This window comes from Bombus pascuorum, chromosome 8 (genome assembly GCF_905332965.1).
Source record: "Bombus pascuorum chromosome 8, iyBomPasc1.1, whole genome shotgun sequence".
Classification (NCBI taxonomy): Eukaryota; Metazoa; Arthropoda; class Insecta; order Hymenoptera; family Apidae; genus Bombus; species Bombus pascuorum.
The window spans coordinates 16419076-16436731 of NC_083495.1; the positions used below are offsets into that span (position 1 = coordinate 16419076).

Here is a 17656-nt window from a genome sequence, read left to right on the forward strand (position 1 = left end):
TTATTCAGAACTATAAAAACATTTATTATACGATACATCGAATTCTGAGAAAGCATTGCTTCGTTTATAAAATTAAAACTGATATCTATTTATTGTCATATACAATGTAAAATTAATTATATTTAGTCCCAATCGTCACTATTGATATCTTGCACGATATCGGTATTTTCTTTAGGTATGTCAATATCCTTAACGTCTTTGCTAACTTTCAGCTTTTTCCTTTTTGATCTAGAACGTTTCTCAGGCTTTCCCTCGTCGGATTTTATCCTCATATCAAAATCACTCTCATCGCTGCTTTCTTCTTTATCTTCTTTGCCTTTCTTTAATTTTCTTATAGTTGGTAAACTATATTCAGCGATATCTTCGTTCTTCGTAAGTAGTTTAAGTTTCTGAGATTGGTGAATTTTTACCCAAGATTTATAGAATTTCGATAACGATGTACCTTGCACTTTTATCTTGTTCTCCCAGTTCTTTATTTCCTGCATATTTTTTAAATCAATTACGGTTTTATTACGTTCTGTTTCGATGTATTTCCTGTTTTCCTCAATTTTATCCAACAGCTGTTTCATTTTTCTACAATAGTTTGCTATGCGACATTTCTTTAAAAATGCCTTTAGCTAGAAACAAAAACGAGTAAGCGTGTAAAACCTCCGTTCGAAGTGTCATATATTTGCATTGATATAAAAAAAATCCGATTATAACGAATGAATTAAGATTAATACTGTCAACGTTCGTTCGATAAAGATAAGAACATATAGATACAGTACGTACTATTGAGTTCTGAAATGTTTATGGATATTACCAAGTTGTGTCTATGTAATTCATAAATTTCAATATGAGAATCAAATCAGTGCTTCAAGCTTTTAATATCTTCATTATCTATTATGTATATAGTATGCATACTATAATTATACTTTATCGCTTCATCAAATGAAAACATCCATAATTAACAAAGGACAATATTAATTTTAGTTTATTTATAGTATAATAGTATAATTTCGTTTATTTAATTTATATCATCTATTCAAATATAAATAATTGACTTACCTGTATTATACATGGTATATATAAATCCGGAAAATATACTGTATGACTATCTTTCGCAGCATTCTCTAAGATAAGCTTATATATTGAATCAATAAGATTGTCTTTAAAACCATTTTCCTGTAATTGGCTCTTGGACATCCTTAAGATACAAATGAAGGGTGTTGGCTTCATCGATACTACCTTATGTTTCTTATTAAAATCGTAGGAATTTAATATCTGCAAACATAAAGAATCTTATAATATACAAAAGATTTAAATATTGCTATAGTGACATCAATTATAAATGGATTCATATATATTTAAGGGTTTTAAATGAAAAAAATGGAAAATGTTTTTGTTAAACGATGAAATTGGTGCTTCCAACTAAATATTTGCGTTATTTATCAAAATACTACAATTGATTTCTAAAATTATTTTTCATCTTTTCTGACAAAAAACTTTAACACATCATACCTCTAATAAAAATGGTAATACAGGTATAAATGTTCCAGTTTCTCTAGAAATATCTATTAACATTTGTAAACAGTGAAATCTCAGGGGATAATATTGTTGCGTTGGTATTACTTTGATAGTTCCTATAATAATCTGTAAATACATAATAGATGTTAAATATTTGATTGATAAAAAAAATTATAACATTGAAAATAAGAGTACACACTTGTACAAGAGGATATGAAAGTGAATGTAACATGGAATCACTTTTTGATAAATTTATCAATTCTGACCAAAATCTCAATGAATTTATGTACTGCCAATTGTACACAGCTTGAAAATGTTCCTGCAAAGCATTAGATATAGCTTGATTTATTAATAAAACATAATATTAACAGAATAGTATACGTAGTATTTTACTGTAAATAATATTACCTTCTTTTTTAAAGTCATAGCATTTCTTAAATGAATAGCTAACTGTCTAATATATAAGAAAGCGTGATTGTAAGCTAAATTGCTATCAAGCAGATATATTTCAGCTAAAGAATGTCTCATAAAATTTATTGCAGGTAAAGTTGTAAGGGATACAAATTTAGAATTTTCAACATATTTTACATACATCGCCTGCAACATATTAATTTAAAAATATTAACTGTACCTCACTATATTTTTATTATATATATTATAAATACCAATATAGTAGTAAAATTCTATTTTTACCTTAAGTAATGTTTCTAAAACAGATTTTTGATTGCTGGTCGCAATACGTAATATGTTCAAAAAAGAAACAACACGAACAGTTTCTTCTCCAGTTGACCAAAATTTCAACAAAATCTTCAATAATGGCTTAGTTAGTGATGAAAATGACTGTGTATATGGTAACATTTGATGTAAATGTTTTAAAAGGATTGTGAGAATATTAGACGATGTTACATTTCGTAAAATCTATAAATAAATACACATATATAGCTACAATGATTAAAATCCACCATGCTCAATATTTAAATATTAGTAATGGTATTTACCTTAATTAAATCTGCCAAATATGACTTGAGAATATTTTTTACTTTTCCAAACCGTTTAAGCTTATGAATTTGAGATTGAGTTTCCGAACTCAGTTTTAAATAACGCTTAAATGCATCCGGTAAATACAGTACACACAGTTGTACAACTTCATTAAACACTAAAAAATATTTTAATTGCTGAAGTAGAAAATACATTTATTCAATATTACTATTGAATGTTAAAAAAACCAACCTGCACCACCCTCTACTTTGTATTGTAAGGATTTTGGATCACCAGATTCAGCTACAGTCTCTAACGCGGCATGGAAAGCTTCTACAGCACATTTAATCGTTTTAGATGATCTGGAAAGTTATATATATACAGACGCATATAGTACATATATACAAACTAATGCAACCAGTTTAATTAATAGTGGTATAAAATGAATTACTAATATAAAACAGTACTTGTCTTTTTGAATGTCTTCTTGCCATGTTTTTAATAATTTCAATGTGACTTTTCGTTTGTCCCTTATTTCACTGCCTTGATCCATTTCATAATCACTCTCATCGCTAGCAACCTGAAATTTTATACATATCAAATAATATTTTTCTATCTTCTCTTATTTTTTATATCAAATAGTTCTGGTTTCGTTAATATATGAAGATATTTTATTTTCATACCTCTAAATGACTACTGGGTATATGTTTTGTATCTAATTCATTTAATGAAGATTTATCGTCATCATTAATATCATCATCCTCGTCTGATATATTAAATTCTAAAAGATTTTTATCATTTTCTTTTAAATATTTATAAAACTCAGGATCTGTATCCTTCAATCTCATTAAAGATTTCTTATGTTCTACTGGATCCATTTCACTTTCGCTACTTCTGGCATCATCTTCATAAGTATTTTCACCTATTGCATAATATATAAAGTTTTGTATAAATAAAATATAATTTTTTGTGACTTCTGAAGAAAATAAAGTAATATCTTTTTTCAATTATATATTACATATATTATATGTTTTATAGATATCATCTTTTTTTATAATATATCCAATGCATAAGCTTTTTCAGAAGCTAAGTGCTTATAACACATGATTGTAGAATATCTATGTTAATGATTAAAATTAAACCGAATTATAGTATGTTATATTTTTCAGAGATGTTATACATATACAAATAAAAAGTCCTTTTTGCACATTACTAAGAATACTTAAGTATAAAAGATATACACACTATGTCTTTATAGTTAATTACCTACAACACAGAAAATTTTTACTTGTTCCTTCTTTAAAATTATTTAACTTACACAAACATTCAATCAGAATCATAATCACGAAATAAAGCATCGTTGCAAAATCACTATTAAAAAATTGACACAATATTTATAATTTAATATACGCAAATTATACACATGTCACACACGTATCGTCCTTATATAATTTAAATTCAAATTCCCTTTAATCCCACATATTTTGATATATCTAATTTTAATGGATTATTCACAATTATAAATAAAAATATTTATCAACGTTTTAAAGTAATTGTTTCACCAGTGCCAAAATTTCAAATGTATCTTTGAGGTTAATGTATGATTTTGGATATTTTGAACCAAAATGATATAAAAACGCTGTTGACTATTTACTTTATTTAATCGTATCTTTCATTCATTAGTACCTTGTTCATTATTATCATCGCCATTTATTTCGTCGTCTAAAACTTGATTAAAGAAGTCATCCATAGTTGCATCTTTTAATTGCTTTCTCTTCTTTGTAACAAGTTTTTTTGTCTTTCCCTTTACAGATTTTGCCTTTTCCATTTTCATGATTTAACTGCAAGCAGAAACGAGCTAAACATAAGTTTATACATATGTACAAATAAATTTCAAGAAATAATATTGATACAATAAATATAACCTATAAAAATTCTACTTCTATTTTCTTAGTTTGATATTATGTTCTTATAAAATATATGATACGTACCATATAAAAATAAAAGGAAGATAAGAATACTGTTTATTTATTTTATATTATATTTTTGGTTTTTAGATTAAAATGTTCACGATTCTAGCTCGTTTTAGACATTACTTCAACTTCCCACGTGCTTAACTTGGTTAATCAATAACATAACATTTAATGTTGGTAACTGTAGGTACCTGACATAACTTTTGATGTTGATAAAATAGAAACCATCCCTATCATCAAGTACTTTCAGTGCTCTTCACCAACTGGACGAGGAGGTATCTTTTCAAAAAAATCTTTTTTCTAAAATTATCATCGCAACAAAGATATGTAATAATACATCTTCAATACGAATAAACAATAGAAGAAATAAATAAATTAATTTTTCGAAGGACGGGAAGTAATTATTTATTACCTCTTTACACTTGTAAAATTATTATTCCATTTGAGTTCGCCTAATGCAGATGCATTTATAATTACATAATACTCGTATAATAGTTAATAAATTTAATAATATTTGAATTAAAAATTAAGAAAATTTACTACTAAATGTTCGAATTATTATACCGATAATTAAGATGTCGTACATTATTATAATGTGTATACGTGTTTCAGGCAATCGCTATGTTCGCAGATTTTGTAAAATCTTGTTCGCAAATAACATGTTTCTTTCCTCAATATACTCTTCTATTTTAAGGAAAAATACCTATATTTCAACAATAATTTGCCAAAGAAAAGAAGTCTTAAATAACTTGGTAGTAAGCAAATTCATTACGTAACAAACTGTAGAAGAAATAGATTAACAATGTGCTGTGCACGCTACCTAAACAATGTTAGTAGGATCATGATCTCGATTACCACCAACAGGGGATACTATCGATACGATATAATTTTTAAAACATTGGAAACCCGAGTTTAAAAAAGATGTTAATGTAACGTAAAAAGCTGATATATAACGAGTAATTAAGAAATAATTGAGATTAAGACAGTCACAGAACGATAATAATGTTTTGTTCAGTGTTATCCTACGAGTTTTTGCAGTAAACATGACATATGCATATATATTGTACATATATACATACAACTACGAAACATCGGAGACTTTTCTGTTCATTGGCTTTATATTTCTCTAAAAATCGCTGAATTTTTTTAAATATTACTTACAATTTCCGATACGTAAAAAGATTTAAATCTTCGTTTAAAAAGTAGGAAATGATCTTGAAGTATCGAAAAATACAAGTAACAGGAAAGTTTCGAATACTGCATTATGCTTATCATACGAGATTCTCATACGAACCAATTTTCGCTAACGTTATCACTTATGCCGACTTATGGAATTATCGACAAGTTTCGCTTATCTACGTATTTTATCCTACACAATTTAATATATGCTCATATATGTATTCATATACGTATTCATGTACGTGCCTTTAATGGACACATATAAGAGCCGTTGAAGTGTACGTTTAAAAAAGATGCAATATGAAGATACAAAAAAATTGAGATAATTTTTCTTAAATAACATATATCCTCGCGAAATATCAAATTGACATTAAATTTTGTAAATAAAATAGTAGTCTTTTATGTCAAAATTTGGAACTAATTTACTATTGAAAAGCGTTAAGCTTCGTTCATCCCAAGCAGTTGACGAAATATCTTCGAAAGTGCTGTTCATGATCTTACTACGGTATTTATTTAAATAATTATTTACTTTAACTATAGTAAATAACCTAGATAACCTTTGTTGATTTTTGTGTAGACACCTAATCGACTAAATAAAGAAAGCGACAAACAATTCTTATATCGTCATTACGGTCTTTAAATTTGACGTTCATAGACGTTACTTCCCATAGCATACTGAAAAATAAAGCGTATCGACGATAGATAATAGAAGAACCGCGTCGTTAAAATATATGCAATGTTTGCCAGAGAGATAGTTGAATCTACAGCGTTATCGTTAATTAAGAAATTAGTATGAAACCAATTGGCTGCTTTGAGCTCCTATTGCGATTAAAGTACGTAATGATGTTATGGATGTATAGGACATAGAATTAAACGACATCTATAAAAAATCGATTGCTTCTTTAAATTTTGATACGAAAGAATTCACTTGATGCGAACCACTTGGATATTTTCTAAGTAAATTCTTCTGCGAGACACTCGCTCTGACAGATAAATGAATAAGAGAAAAGGTTCGCAAAACGACTAGAAGTTGTTTCACTTGAATCGAAAGACAAAAGTTTGTTACATTTATTCAAAAATATATATTTTATAAGATATAAATCTTTCGTTGTTTTGCAACGAACGTGACAAATGCAGCTGAAACTTAGAACTAAGAGAAACTAGATACACATGTACGTAGCAAATATTGATTTTCAAAAGCCGTTTGAAAAACGTAAATCTATTTTACATTCCATTATACGTACGTATATCCTTTCCTGTTTAAAAATCAATTTTGGAGTCGAGTTCAAAATGAGAATAACATCTTATAGCAACTTTATACGTTATGTGCAATTAACCGAAATATTAAATTTGGCATACGAAATGTACAAACAATCTTGCATACGGCAGTAGTATAATTTATTGGTTTGCCCACTCTTGCGAGGATAATTAATGCGCGTTATGAAACACCCTGTCTGCCGCCAATGCAGCGTCTGACACACTGAAGGTTTGCATACAGTGGTGTATCATGCGTTTTCCTACTCTTATAAATTCTTCCAACGTATCTTTTATGACATCATTGTTTATCTGTAATATCGAGAAAACCATGTAATATTGAAAAAAATGGGAGAAGACAGCGGTTTATAACAATCCGTAAAGTCTCTTATCGTCTTCGTTACGTTTTCAAAATATACAACATGCACGTAAACTTATATTAGTTAATTATTGTCTGTAATTTCCAGAAAATATGGCAAAAAATTTTTCAGCGATTAATTCTTTTCTCTTAAATCGCGTGTATCTTTTAATCAACGTTCAACGATTTCAATTACAGTTTAAATTTGATTCAAGTGAAATTTAAGCTGTAAGTTAATTAAAATTAAATTAAATTTAATTAGCTTATAGTAGATTAGTTACCAATGTACCTACACCATAGCTTTCGACGAAAATTAAAATAATATTTGTATCAAAGAATACGATACAAACAGAAATCGATACAAGTTTAAATTACATTACTCTATTGGTAATGCTTGCTTTTAGATGGCCAATCCAATAGATGACACGAACGTCCAATAGATAAACGTTTGTTGATCATTTCGTTAATAATACGAGGAGCTTGAGATTAAGATGCGACGTGTTGTGAAATTAAGACGTGTCGCAGAGTGCAGTTTAATTCCATTCAATCTTTATTTTTAGCAACCATCGATATATTTAGCATAGTTTAATTCGAATAAGATGCTATCTTCATTGTCGCGCCTTTACCACATACGGCCGTGAAAGAAACATCGCGCGTACATACTCACGTGTCCTCGGTTAGCTCGAACTTACATATATAAACGATACGTGCGCTCAGTTTGATGACTAAAACAGAATCGGATGGAGTTATAGCGCTTCACTGGGTTTACTTTGTTTCGTTGTTCAACAGAAATTATCTGAACGTCAAAGTGTAACGTACTATAGCAACGAACGAAATGAATATTTCCAAGGCTGATCTGATCGATCAGTTAAAACACACAGGCAAACTCTGGTATCTTGTTAACCCCTATGAGACGATTTTCGAATTCCCACACGAAGTTCCCGATTATCAGCAGCAGGTAACTACATTTGTATTTTATAATAATATAAAGCGCGAAACGCGTCTCTTTTTACCGGTGCTACCGCAAAATTATTTATATAATTAACGAATAGTAAGTTTTGCATATTTTTGCGTTAAATTTTAATATGGTATTCGGTAAAGAAGACAAAATTTCGTATATTGTGAAGTTTATGAAATAATATGTAGATACATACATTATCGATAACACTGTAACAAACATAAACATTGCATCAATTAAGATAAGATAAATGTATACGTAGGTATGGTTACCATTTTTGGTCCTTATCGTATTTGAGCATATTATACTGGCTTTTAAGAAGAAAAGATTCCGCTTGAACGATCAAGTGACTTCCTTGTCTCAATGGATATTGCAAGAAACTAGCCGGTAAGCATAGGTAATTTTTTAAATGTATCCGCAATTACCGCCCGTTGCAATTAAGAAAAACAAATTTTAAACATTGATACGATATTATGAAAATAAAGTGCAACGATAAAATAAAGTCTTTCTTTATGAATTTCAATGGTAATGAAAGAACAGTCCTGTTATATTTATGTGTATCGTTTTAGGAATTACGAATTTCTTCATAATTATTGCTTCATATATAAAACATACCGATTTACAACTTTTCGATAACAGCATTTAAAACATTTTTATTGCTAAACAAGTACATCATCGAATACGATTCTTGAAGATAAACGCGAATAACTCAAGTTTAAAACGCGATCCGTAGCGCGAAAGTAAAATTAATAAATTCTCTTAAACCGAAGTAATTTAAAACGTTTATTCGAAACCGCGTTTACAGTATTTGAAGTGAGAGGCAGTTAAAGCCGCTAAAAGCTATATCTTGCGAAAACTCATCTAACTATTATTTTCTTTTTAATTTATAATTGTCTTTTTTATAAGGACGTTTTTTCATCTCCGACGGATATAAATGTAGCGACTCAGAGAAGTCAGGATGAGAATATTTATCGTTCGGTTATCGAGTAAATTAGCGTTCGTCCATCGAAGAGTCAGTAGTCATTTTGTCTATCGAAGAATCATCACTTGTCAACCGAAGAATTTCATATCCGTCAGTCAATTGCCAATATCGAAATCGAGTAAGATTTCAATAAATCATTTTATATCGATAATCTACTTTCGAACAACTTCAATCCTCTCCCGTGCCAGTATTCCCGCACATAGCAGGTTAGTCGAAAGTGGAGCTTACCGCCAGTTGCATTAAACGTCAGTTGACGCTACCTTCTCGTCGGCGACTAAATAGAACATAACAATCAGAAACCTTTAGTAATCGTACAATTTAATTTTATATTTACTTAAACGCAGATATAGTAGCACGATATAAGATACGAAAAAAGGCACAAATTCCGTTTTCACATAAACGATGTAAAGTCGTTTTGCTTATCCAGTCCAATGAAACAAAAATTAGATTTTCTTAATGGCGAATATGATCTTTTTAAAGATACGTCCTACTGATCTTAATGCGTATTTTTAATCGACACGGCACGTGGTGCATTCCCGTTGATGTGCGCTACAAAACAATGTATGCTTTCATATGGTCTAGTAATCGCATCAACATATACTACCTGTCATCTTATCCGAAGTATCATCGTATCTTTCGACCGAAAATCGCGATCAAACTTTGCAAATTAATAATAACACCGAAATAAGTTGGACTATTTTTTGTAAATGAATTATCTGCTAATTAACGTCTCGACGATGAAGTTGGTGATCCGTCTCTAATATCTTCAACGATACCTTCCAGTACTCTCTTCCGTGGTGCCGAATATTACGCGTACATCGTAATTTACGAGAGATGTCGCTGGTGGAATCTGCCTTGGAACTCTCTATGGACTTGGTGTATCACTGCCGTGGGGGTGGATTTCTGTTACTATTGGGTTCACCGCAGTAACCACGGTTAAATTCCTATCCAACCATGTGTGTGTGATTGTCCATCCTCTACTTGACAAATTTATAGTGTTTCTCGCCCGTTTACAGAGATACACTTTTTATGGGCTCAGCATCAAGTACATCATAGCAGCGAAGAATTCAATCTCGCGGTTGGTCTGCGGCAATCCATCTTGCAACACTGGTGTAATTTCGTAAGTATCGCTCGTGTTACATACAGATATGTTCCACGCTACGAAATGAAAAAAAGAAAGGAAATTCGATGTTTCGCATATCTGCGTACACATTGGTTTCTTTTTTTTTCATTCATATGTAAATGAGCCAACAATGAAAGAAAGAATTTACCAAACGATTTCAAAGATACATTTGGCAGCAAAATTGAAAGATCTCGAAATTTTTGCCGAAGAGGGTATGGATCTCTGAATTGTTGTAACACTAAAAAAAAAAAAAAAAAAAAAAAAAACACAAGAAAAGCGAATTTACTTTCGTTAAATGTATTTTGCTATTTATATCACTTATATCGCTGTAGACACTTTTACACTAGTCAGCAGGATGGACAAGTCAAGATACTGTTTTTTCTCAACAATTTTACGGAACTAAATGTGTGCGTCGGAAATTGAACAATTATTTTCGTGACTCAAATCGCTGCAAATGTGAAGATCGAAACCTCGTATTTAGTACGAGCAGTGAAAAGTTGTAATATTTCCCTTAAAATCAATTTATTGTCAACAAGGTTGAAGTTAGTAGAGGTTTGATTCTTCGAATTGGTCCTAGGCAGATTAACGTACGATTTTTGTTCAGGAGGAGAAAATATATTCAACGAAAATCTCGCGATGCTTTAATTTTGCTGTTAATCGCATCTTTGTAAATTACATCTTCCTGAAATATCTAAAACATATTCTATCGATATGACGTAATTTTGTAATTATAAATAAATAATCTTGCATAAACGTTACAACGTTATAGCATAAACTTTCTCTAAAGATAAAATACCGAGTATATACATACAATATAATAATAAAGTATCGAGTATAAGAGGGCATGCGTTGATATTAGAATATGAGAATCGAAATATGACATTATCTTCAAAAATTAGCAAATGTGCAAAAATGTTATTCCACGTTATATTACAGAGATACATGTGTGTAATCTGTTTACAGATGTTATATTTACCTCTTGCATTGTTTATACCGCCATCGCATTTCATCGCACATAATCAGTTTAATTTAATTTATCAATTATGGATTCATACGACTGTCATTGATGATCTTGGACCGTTCGAGTTAATATTCAACACACCAAAACACCATCGTGTACATCATGGTAAAAGACAGATTGATTTTATATTATATTGAATGATATTGTTAATAATCATTATTACGGTTATTATCAACTACAATTATTATATATCGTGGATAGGTTGCAATTTATATTGCCTGGACAAAAATTACGGCGGCGTTCTCATTATATGGGATAAATTATTTGGAACATTCATGCGAGAAAAAGAAAAGGAAGAGATAATTTATGGCTTAGTTGTTAGTGCTCGATCTTTTAATCCCCTGTATTTACAGGTAAGGCCATGTCTGTTTAGACCATATCTCTTTATCTAACCGTTAATGAAACGAACGGTCATTCTGTTACATAAACTAACAATCAGTTATGCAAACACGTGTTCGATTGACATGATTTCAGAGCTAATGTATATTTTAACGAACCGTAGTAATCCATACTTTAATTCGTTCGTTTATAGATTAATTTGTTAATATATCGAATATTTTCAATTGCACCGATATAATTTTGCCTCTAATATACCAATGCATGTTGTTTATAACAATGCATGTTTGTTCGATATACGTTCAGATATATTTAGTCCAGTATATGTAACGCATTCGTATATAGCATAAAGATTTCATTTGCTAATATAAAATATAATAAATTTGTATTGTTATAGACATTTTACACTGCAGAATTAATTAAAAAGATTATACGGATGTCAACTTTTATGGACAAGTTAGGTGTTATCTGGAAAGGTCCTAGTTGGTTTCCAGGTATTCCTCGCTTAGGTCTGGATAAATATAAAATTAATGTAAGTTTTATATTTTATACGCTTTTACGTTGTTGCCACTGCGTTATCATCGGTATTACATATCGTTACTGTTATTATTAGACTCGACTCACAAATGTATTTGAAAAAAGTACTATCTCCTGTTGTACACTGCATTATTTTCTGATACGTTACCAACAATATTTTATGAATAATTCAACCGATAGAAAAAGAATTAGATCGTATGAAAGTACTTGTATGAAAGTAAAATGAGCTCGCTGCAAACGTTCGGACGCATCATTAAATAATATTTACGAATATATAATTCGCTTTTAAGAATACTAATGGATTTATGTAATTGGTATATAACAGCGAATGCCGATATGACACAGGTACTAGTTTGAATCACCAACAAGACCACATAAACCGGTTTGGTTTTACTATGGGTATTCTTCACCACATCATCGCTGAATCTCATAACCATAAATACATTTATTTCAAAGCACGTTTATGGTAATAATATCATTGTCGTTATTTCCAATAGGTTACATCTAGGATTAAATATGATAATTATATACCGCAGTGGCAAAACATTTACGTAATTATACACTTTTGCCTAGTTGTTTATCATCATCTTCAAATATACGAGGAAACACAGGTGAGGATCGTAATAATTCAATTATCTTTGTTTCGTTATATGCTCGAACGTTGTACTCGTTCATTTTTAAAATATTTAATACTTTTCTATATAGGATTTAAGGACCATGTCATCGGGATTTATCGTTATTAATAATTTGTTTGCTCTTACCACTATTGGTTTACTATTTGATAAATCAAAATATGCTGGAATTTTGGAATTCATTCGATGCCTTATTTATTTAAGTTTCTCCAGAATATATTGTTCGATAAATCTATATATCTATTACGTATATGTAACTTCGTTTTGCATTTGGATTGTACATTTTCTTCATACGGTAAAATCAAACTTTATAAATGTGGGAAGATATAGGAGTTAAAGTAACGTTACGGAGCACGATGACAATATTTGCACATGAATTGCGTATTTACATTATATGTGATTATTTTATTACATTGATGTTTATGTGACAAGTAATACATTATTCGATATCATTGTTGTACGCGTCTCACAAACAATAAATATCGTGGAACATAGAAATTAAGTATTTATTGATATGACCGTGAGGGTTTATCCATAGTTATCCTCGTTTGAATAAAAAACTAGCTGTATCCTGTACATAGGCATATTCGCAATTCTACAAAACGTTTTCACAAATAATATAGAAATATATACATAATGAAATGTCTTTCGTATTCAGTACTCGTTCGTTTCAGAGTATTATATGATCGTTACATAAAAAAGTTGAATAAATTATTCTACAAGCAATAAGAAAATAACATAAGTTTTTGAATACGATTAATATAGTAATCAAAACTATCATGTATATACTACTATATGTATACTGCCGTTATATATGAAAAAAATCGTGAACAAGACCTATAAAACTTTGATTTATAATAATCAGGTTTCTACCTGAACTTACGTCATTGGCCTCCTTTAAATCTTTGATCCATTGCGATTTTATTTCCAACAGGTTTCCTTGGTATTTTGAATTCTATAGAAACCACAAAAAAATAGAATTTTTTCTTACACTCAGTGTACTTGTTTCATCATTGTATAACATTGAAAACATTTGACAATTATTAACAAAGTAGCTCACCAATTTCGATGATCTCTGAATATGTTCTAGATATCGACATTTTGAACAACTTTTCCCTATAACTTTTCCATATAATCCCCACTTGGCCTTAATTTCTGAAATATACATTATTTTTTTTTTTTTTTACTTTATTTTGTTTTTTACAATTTGTCCTGAAGGACATTTGGTAAAGTGTTATATCTCATTGGTAAATAAAAAAAATAAAATAAAATAAGTATAGCATGTGGGTGGCTACCCCCAGCAGGGAGCCAGCTTCGTGTTTTCTAAGTTATATCTTTTATGGAAATATACATTGGCAAAAAGATCGTCGGTATCGCTACAGTGAATTGCGCGTGTAATTGTGCGTGTAATTGTGCATCTGTGACGGTCTACGCGTAAGTGTTGTCGGCAGCCTTGAGGCGAGCGAGTACAATAACCGAACCAACAAATACAAAAACCAACCGAAGCCTAGCTCTTATCTTTTGTTTGTAATGCGAATGTATAATGTTCAAAATGTTAATTTCTACGACATATTCAAAAATCATCGAAATCGGCGAGGTGGGCCCTTTATAAATAATTACCAAATATTTTTTATGCGTAATTTTATGACAAAGTATTTGATTGGATTAAAAAATTGGAAGCTTTAACATTCCTGAATTATTCCTTCTTTTATGTATGCAACAGGTTTAGATACTCGTTGTTCAAAGTATGTTTAGAATGCGCAAGTTATGAATCATGATTAAGGAAATAAATATAAAAATTGTGTAACGATTGATTTCTGCTGAAACTAATATGGATAAAAATTATATTTAGAAATCAAGTTAAAAATAATGAAGCCATTAATCGTTTAGTAATGTTAGTCAAGTGTTTAAACGGCATTGTCAACTTGAATATATGCCTTGCAGCAGATTGTTCGGCAGATAAAATTTATAAATAGTTTTATGTGCTTACTTAGGTATATGCAAGTATTGTACAGGATGTTACAGAGAAGAAGTTACAAGATTTTGCGAACTTATAGTAATCGTCGTTCCCGTTTTGTGCGGAATCAATTTGAAAGTTACAAAATATTTAAAAGTTAAAGAATATTGTACTTTTTCTTTACGCGTGCGAAAGGCTAAACTAGACAGGGTGATTCAAAATATATCTGCTGTATGTATTTAAAAGTAGAGTGAAACGACTTACGATTAGGTAAATGGGATTACATAATTCCAAGTAGGATAGATAATAATTTTTGTTATGTTTATTTTTTACGAAATTACAAGATTCCAAGTTACAAAAATGTTAGAGTACATTCAATTGCCTAAAATCTTATGGTTTTCAAATGATCCTAAGTATAAAAAATCACATCTTTCGATTCATATTTATGTTCGTGTTAGGTGAAACAATGTGAAAATTTAACAAAGTTCGTAATTCACTCCGTTTGCTGAAATACTTGATACTTACTTACTACAAAAGACGCTCCAAGTTAACGAACTTCGATACATCGTTCAAAGAAACGATGAAATAGCGTAACACACATACAATCGCATAAATAATCTCCGAGGAACATAAATATCGACAGTCTTGTGATTTTTATCAGTATCTTTGATATTATGCACTCTCGATGCGTCGGTGTATACCATAAGCGAGTACGTTAGGCTAAAGAGTATCAACATCGAGTAAGTTATGAATCATGATTAAGGAAATAAATATAAAAATTGTGTAACGATTGATTTCTGCTAAAACCAATATGGATAAAAATTATATTTAGAAATGAAGTTAAAAATAATAAAGCTATTAAGCATTTAGTAATGAAACTATAGCTATTATTAGGAAGTTAATGTAAGTAGTATTATCCTATACTATTCTACAGTAGAAATATCCCATTTGCGTCTAGACGCTCCAACCGTACAATAGTTTGCATAGTTTCTATATTTAATACAATTAGTTGTCAAATACTTTTTCTTATTCCTTTTCTAAATGATACAACAAAATGACTTGCTAATGTTATATAACAAAATTAAAAAATATATTTTTAAAATTTTATAAATTTCAAATTTATGTTTTTGTTTCTATTTCTTTTTCTTCTTTTTTGACAATCACATGCAACAGATATTGTTATGAATTTTAGAGGCAAGTAAATTACTTCCATTATTTTGCTTTTTTATTTCGTTTCACTTTTTAGTTATCAATCAGGTTTTGTTATAGCTCTTTAAAATCGAGAACATATTCATAGACATACTTACAGAAAATACAAAAACATATGCATGTATGTGGAGACGTACGAATGCTTCTAAGAGCGATGATTTATTTTTAAATAAAGGATGCAAGGAACTACCGAAAAAAGGCCTTCGTGAATGTTGAATGTATTTTGTATTTCTTCATTGTTTTCTTCATTTTATTTTACAATATTTTGTTATTTGCGTGTATGATCTTGCGTTTATTAATTAGCTTACGTATAGACAATGTTATTGCTCTATTATAATTGAAGTTCTATCAAGTATGTTATCCAAGCAACTATCAATTGCGATGAATATTGGGGTTTCAATAAATGATGATATTATTTGGTTCATATAGATTTATATTTTCATCGATGAAGAAAGAAACAGATTATGAAGACAAATGAAAGACATCGTTAAAATTTTGTCGTAACATAAAATTCGCATGACCGATAAAATACATCAAATTTATCGTCAGCAAATAGACGAAAGCAAAATTTCGTAATTGTTTAAAATTTCGCATACAAAAAATGTCTACAACATTTGCACATATGCATCATATATTACGTATAGAATGCATTCTCTTGATAGTTTTCTCCTAAAACCTTAAATATTACGGTTCGTATATAAAATTTTCTATTTAATTAATATATTTGTTCTTTCGTGAACACTTGCAATTAAGATTAACGAGTATTAGAGCTCGTAAACGTTTCTGAAAATCAGTATGCGATATAAAGTGTTCGTAACTGTCAACACCTTAAGAAAGCGTAGTCACAAAGACACGTTATAATCGAAAATTTACAAAACATGACATTTTATGTAAATAGTATTATCGTACAAGTAGGACAATATGAATAACATTTAAAAGTACAATTTTGCAATAGAAACTTAATTACTACAAACAAACGTGAACAACGAAGCAAGATATTGGTAATTATTTAAACAAGTAAATCGAAAGCAATTACGTTCTAGTACGGATTTAATATGAAATAAGTAAGCGTCATTCGTATTCCTATCTCATTTTCATAACAATCCTATATTTTAAAGATCATAACTATTCGACTTAAGCATCGTAAAACAAGTTACGTATTCTTATAAAACATGGCATAAAATAAAGGTAAATGCATTAATATCTTGCATATGCACAGCGCGCAAGTATTTCTTTAGTACATCATTTTTCATATTATGCTGTATACGTAAAGCATTTGAACTGGCTCGATAATACATCGTTGTAGCCTTAAGAACCAATGTTGTAACAAATTCACTTTGATGGTCCACTATCTGTAACGAGATAACGAGTTTAATATTCAAGTGCACGATATGTAATGAGCAACGTCTATGGATATAGATATACCACGATAGAAGGACAAATTTTCTCAAATATTTTTCATTACAGATCGTCCATAAGAAGCGTAGCTGAATGTTATTAAAAACGATTCTATCTCTTTACATAGGAAAAAACGAGTCTTCGAATGATATATGAAGTATAAAAAAAAAAAAAAAAGAAAAGAACAGGTTATATCGAGCTATAGTCCGAAAGAATTATATGCGTCAAAGTAAAAATTTCATAGTGATCGGATAT

At 29.8% G+C, this 17656-nt stretch overlaps 3 protein-coding genes across 11 annotated transcripts in view; 1 reads left to right on the forward strand and 2 right to left on the reverse strand.

Annotated features, from left to right (window-relative positions):
- Positions 1 to 59: 59 nt before the first annotated feature.
- Positions 60 to 4713, reverse strand: LOC132909883 (nucleolar complex protein 2 homolog). 2 transcript variants are annotated; one of them, XM_060965072.1, is made up of 12 exons: positions 4476 to 4713; positions 4171 to 4342; positions 3168 to 3406; positions 2952 to 3064; positions 2737 to 2846; positions 2505 to 2662; positions 2200 to 2424; positions 1915 to 2103; positions 1706 to 1825; positions 1501 to 1632; positions 1048 to 1263; positions 60 to 617 (listed from the first exon to the last, which is right to left on the reverse strand). In XM_060965072.1, exons 2-12 carry the CDS (start codon positions 4316 to 4318, stop codon positions 123 to 125), a joined length of 2145 nt encoding a protein of 714 aa, XP_060821055.1. In that variant the 5' UTR covers positions 4319 to 4342; positions 4476 to 4713; the 3' UTR covers positions 60 to 122. The 2 variants fall into 2 exon arrangements, with proteins under 2 accessions (XP_060821055.1, XP_060821054.1); XM_060965071.1 differs by having other exon boundaries at positions 4171 to 4325; positions 4476 to 4712.
- A 2818-nt stretch (positions 4714 to 7531) lies between these two features.
- LOC132909901 (alkylglycerol monooxygenase-like) lies at positions 7532 to 13719 on the forward strand. Of its 2 annotated transcripts, none has more exons than XR_009658638.1 (9): positions 7532 to 8206; positions 8469 to 8593; positions 9972 to 10123; positions 10205 to 10308; positions 11275 to 11437; positions 11534 to 11685; positions 12066 to 12200; positions 12282 to 12550; positions 12703 to 12799. XR_009658638.1 is itself a non-coding variant. In XM_060965122.1 (9 exons), exons 1-9 carry the CDS (start codon positions 8084 to 8086, stop codon positions 13172 to 13174), a joined length of 1332 nt encoding a protein of 443 aa, XP_060821105.1. In that variant the 5' UTR covers positions 7541 to 8083; the 3' UTR covers positions 13175 to 13719. The 2 variants fall into 2 exon arrangements, 1 of the variants encoding a protein (XP_060821105.1); XM_060965122.1 differs by lacking the exon at positions 12282 to 12550 and adding an exon at positions 12911 to 13719 and having other exon boundaries at positions 7541 to 8206; positions 12703 to 12816.
- Positions 13720 to 16209: 2490 nt separating this feature from the next.
- LOC132909827 (ankyrin-3-like) overlaps positions 16210 to 17656 on the reverse strand; it is a 33796-nt gene continuing 32349 nt past the window's right edge. For all 7 annotated transcript variants that reach the window (XM_060964937.1, XM_060964935.1, XM_060964936.1 and 4 more), the window contains one exon: positions 16210 to 17355. The gene's annotated coding sequence lies outside the window, so the exon portion shown is untranslated. The remainder of the gene's footprint in view (positions 17356 to 17656) is intronic.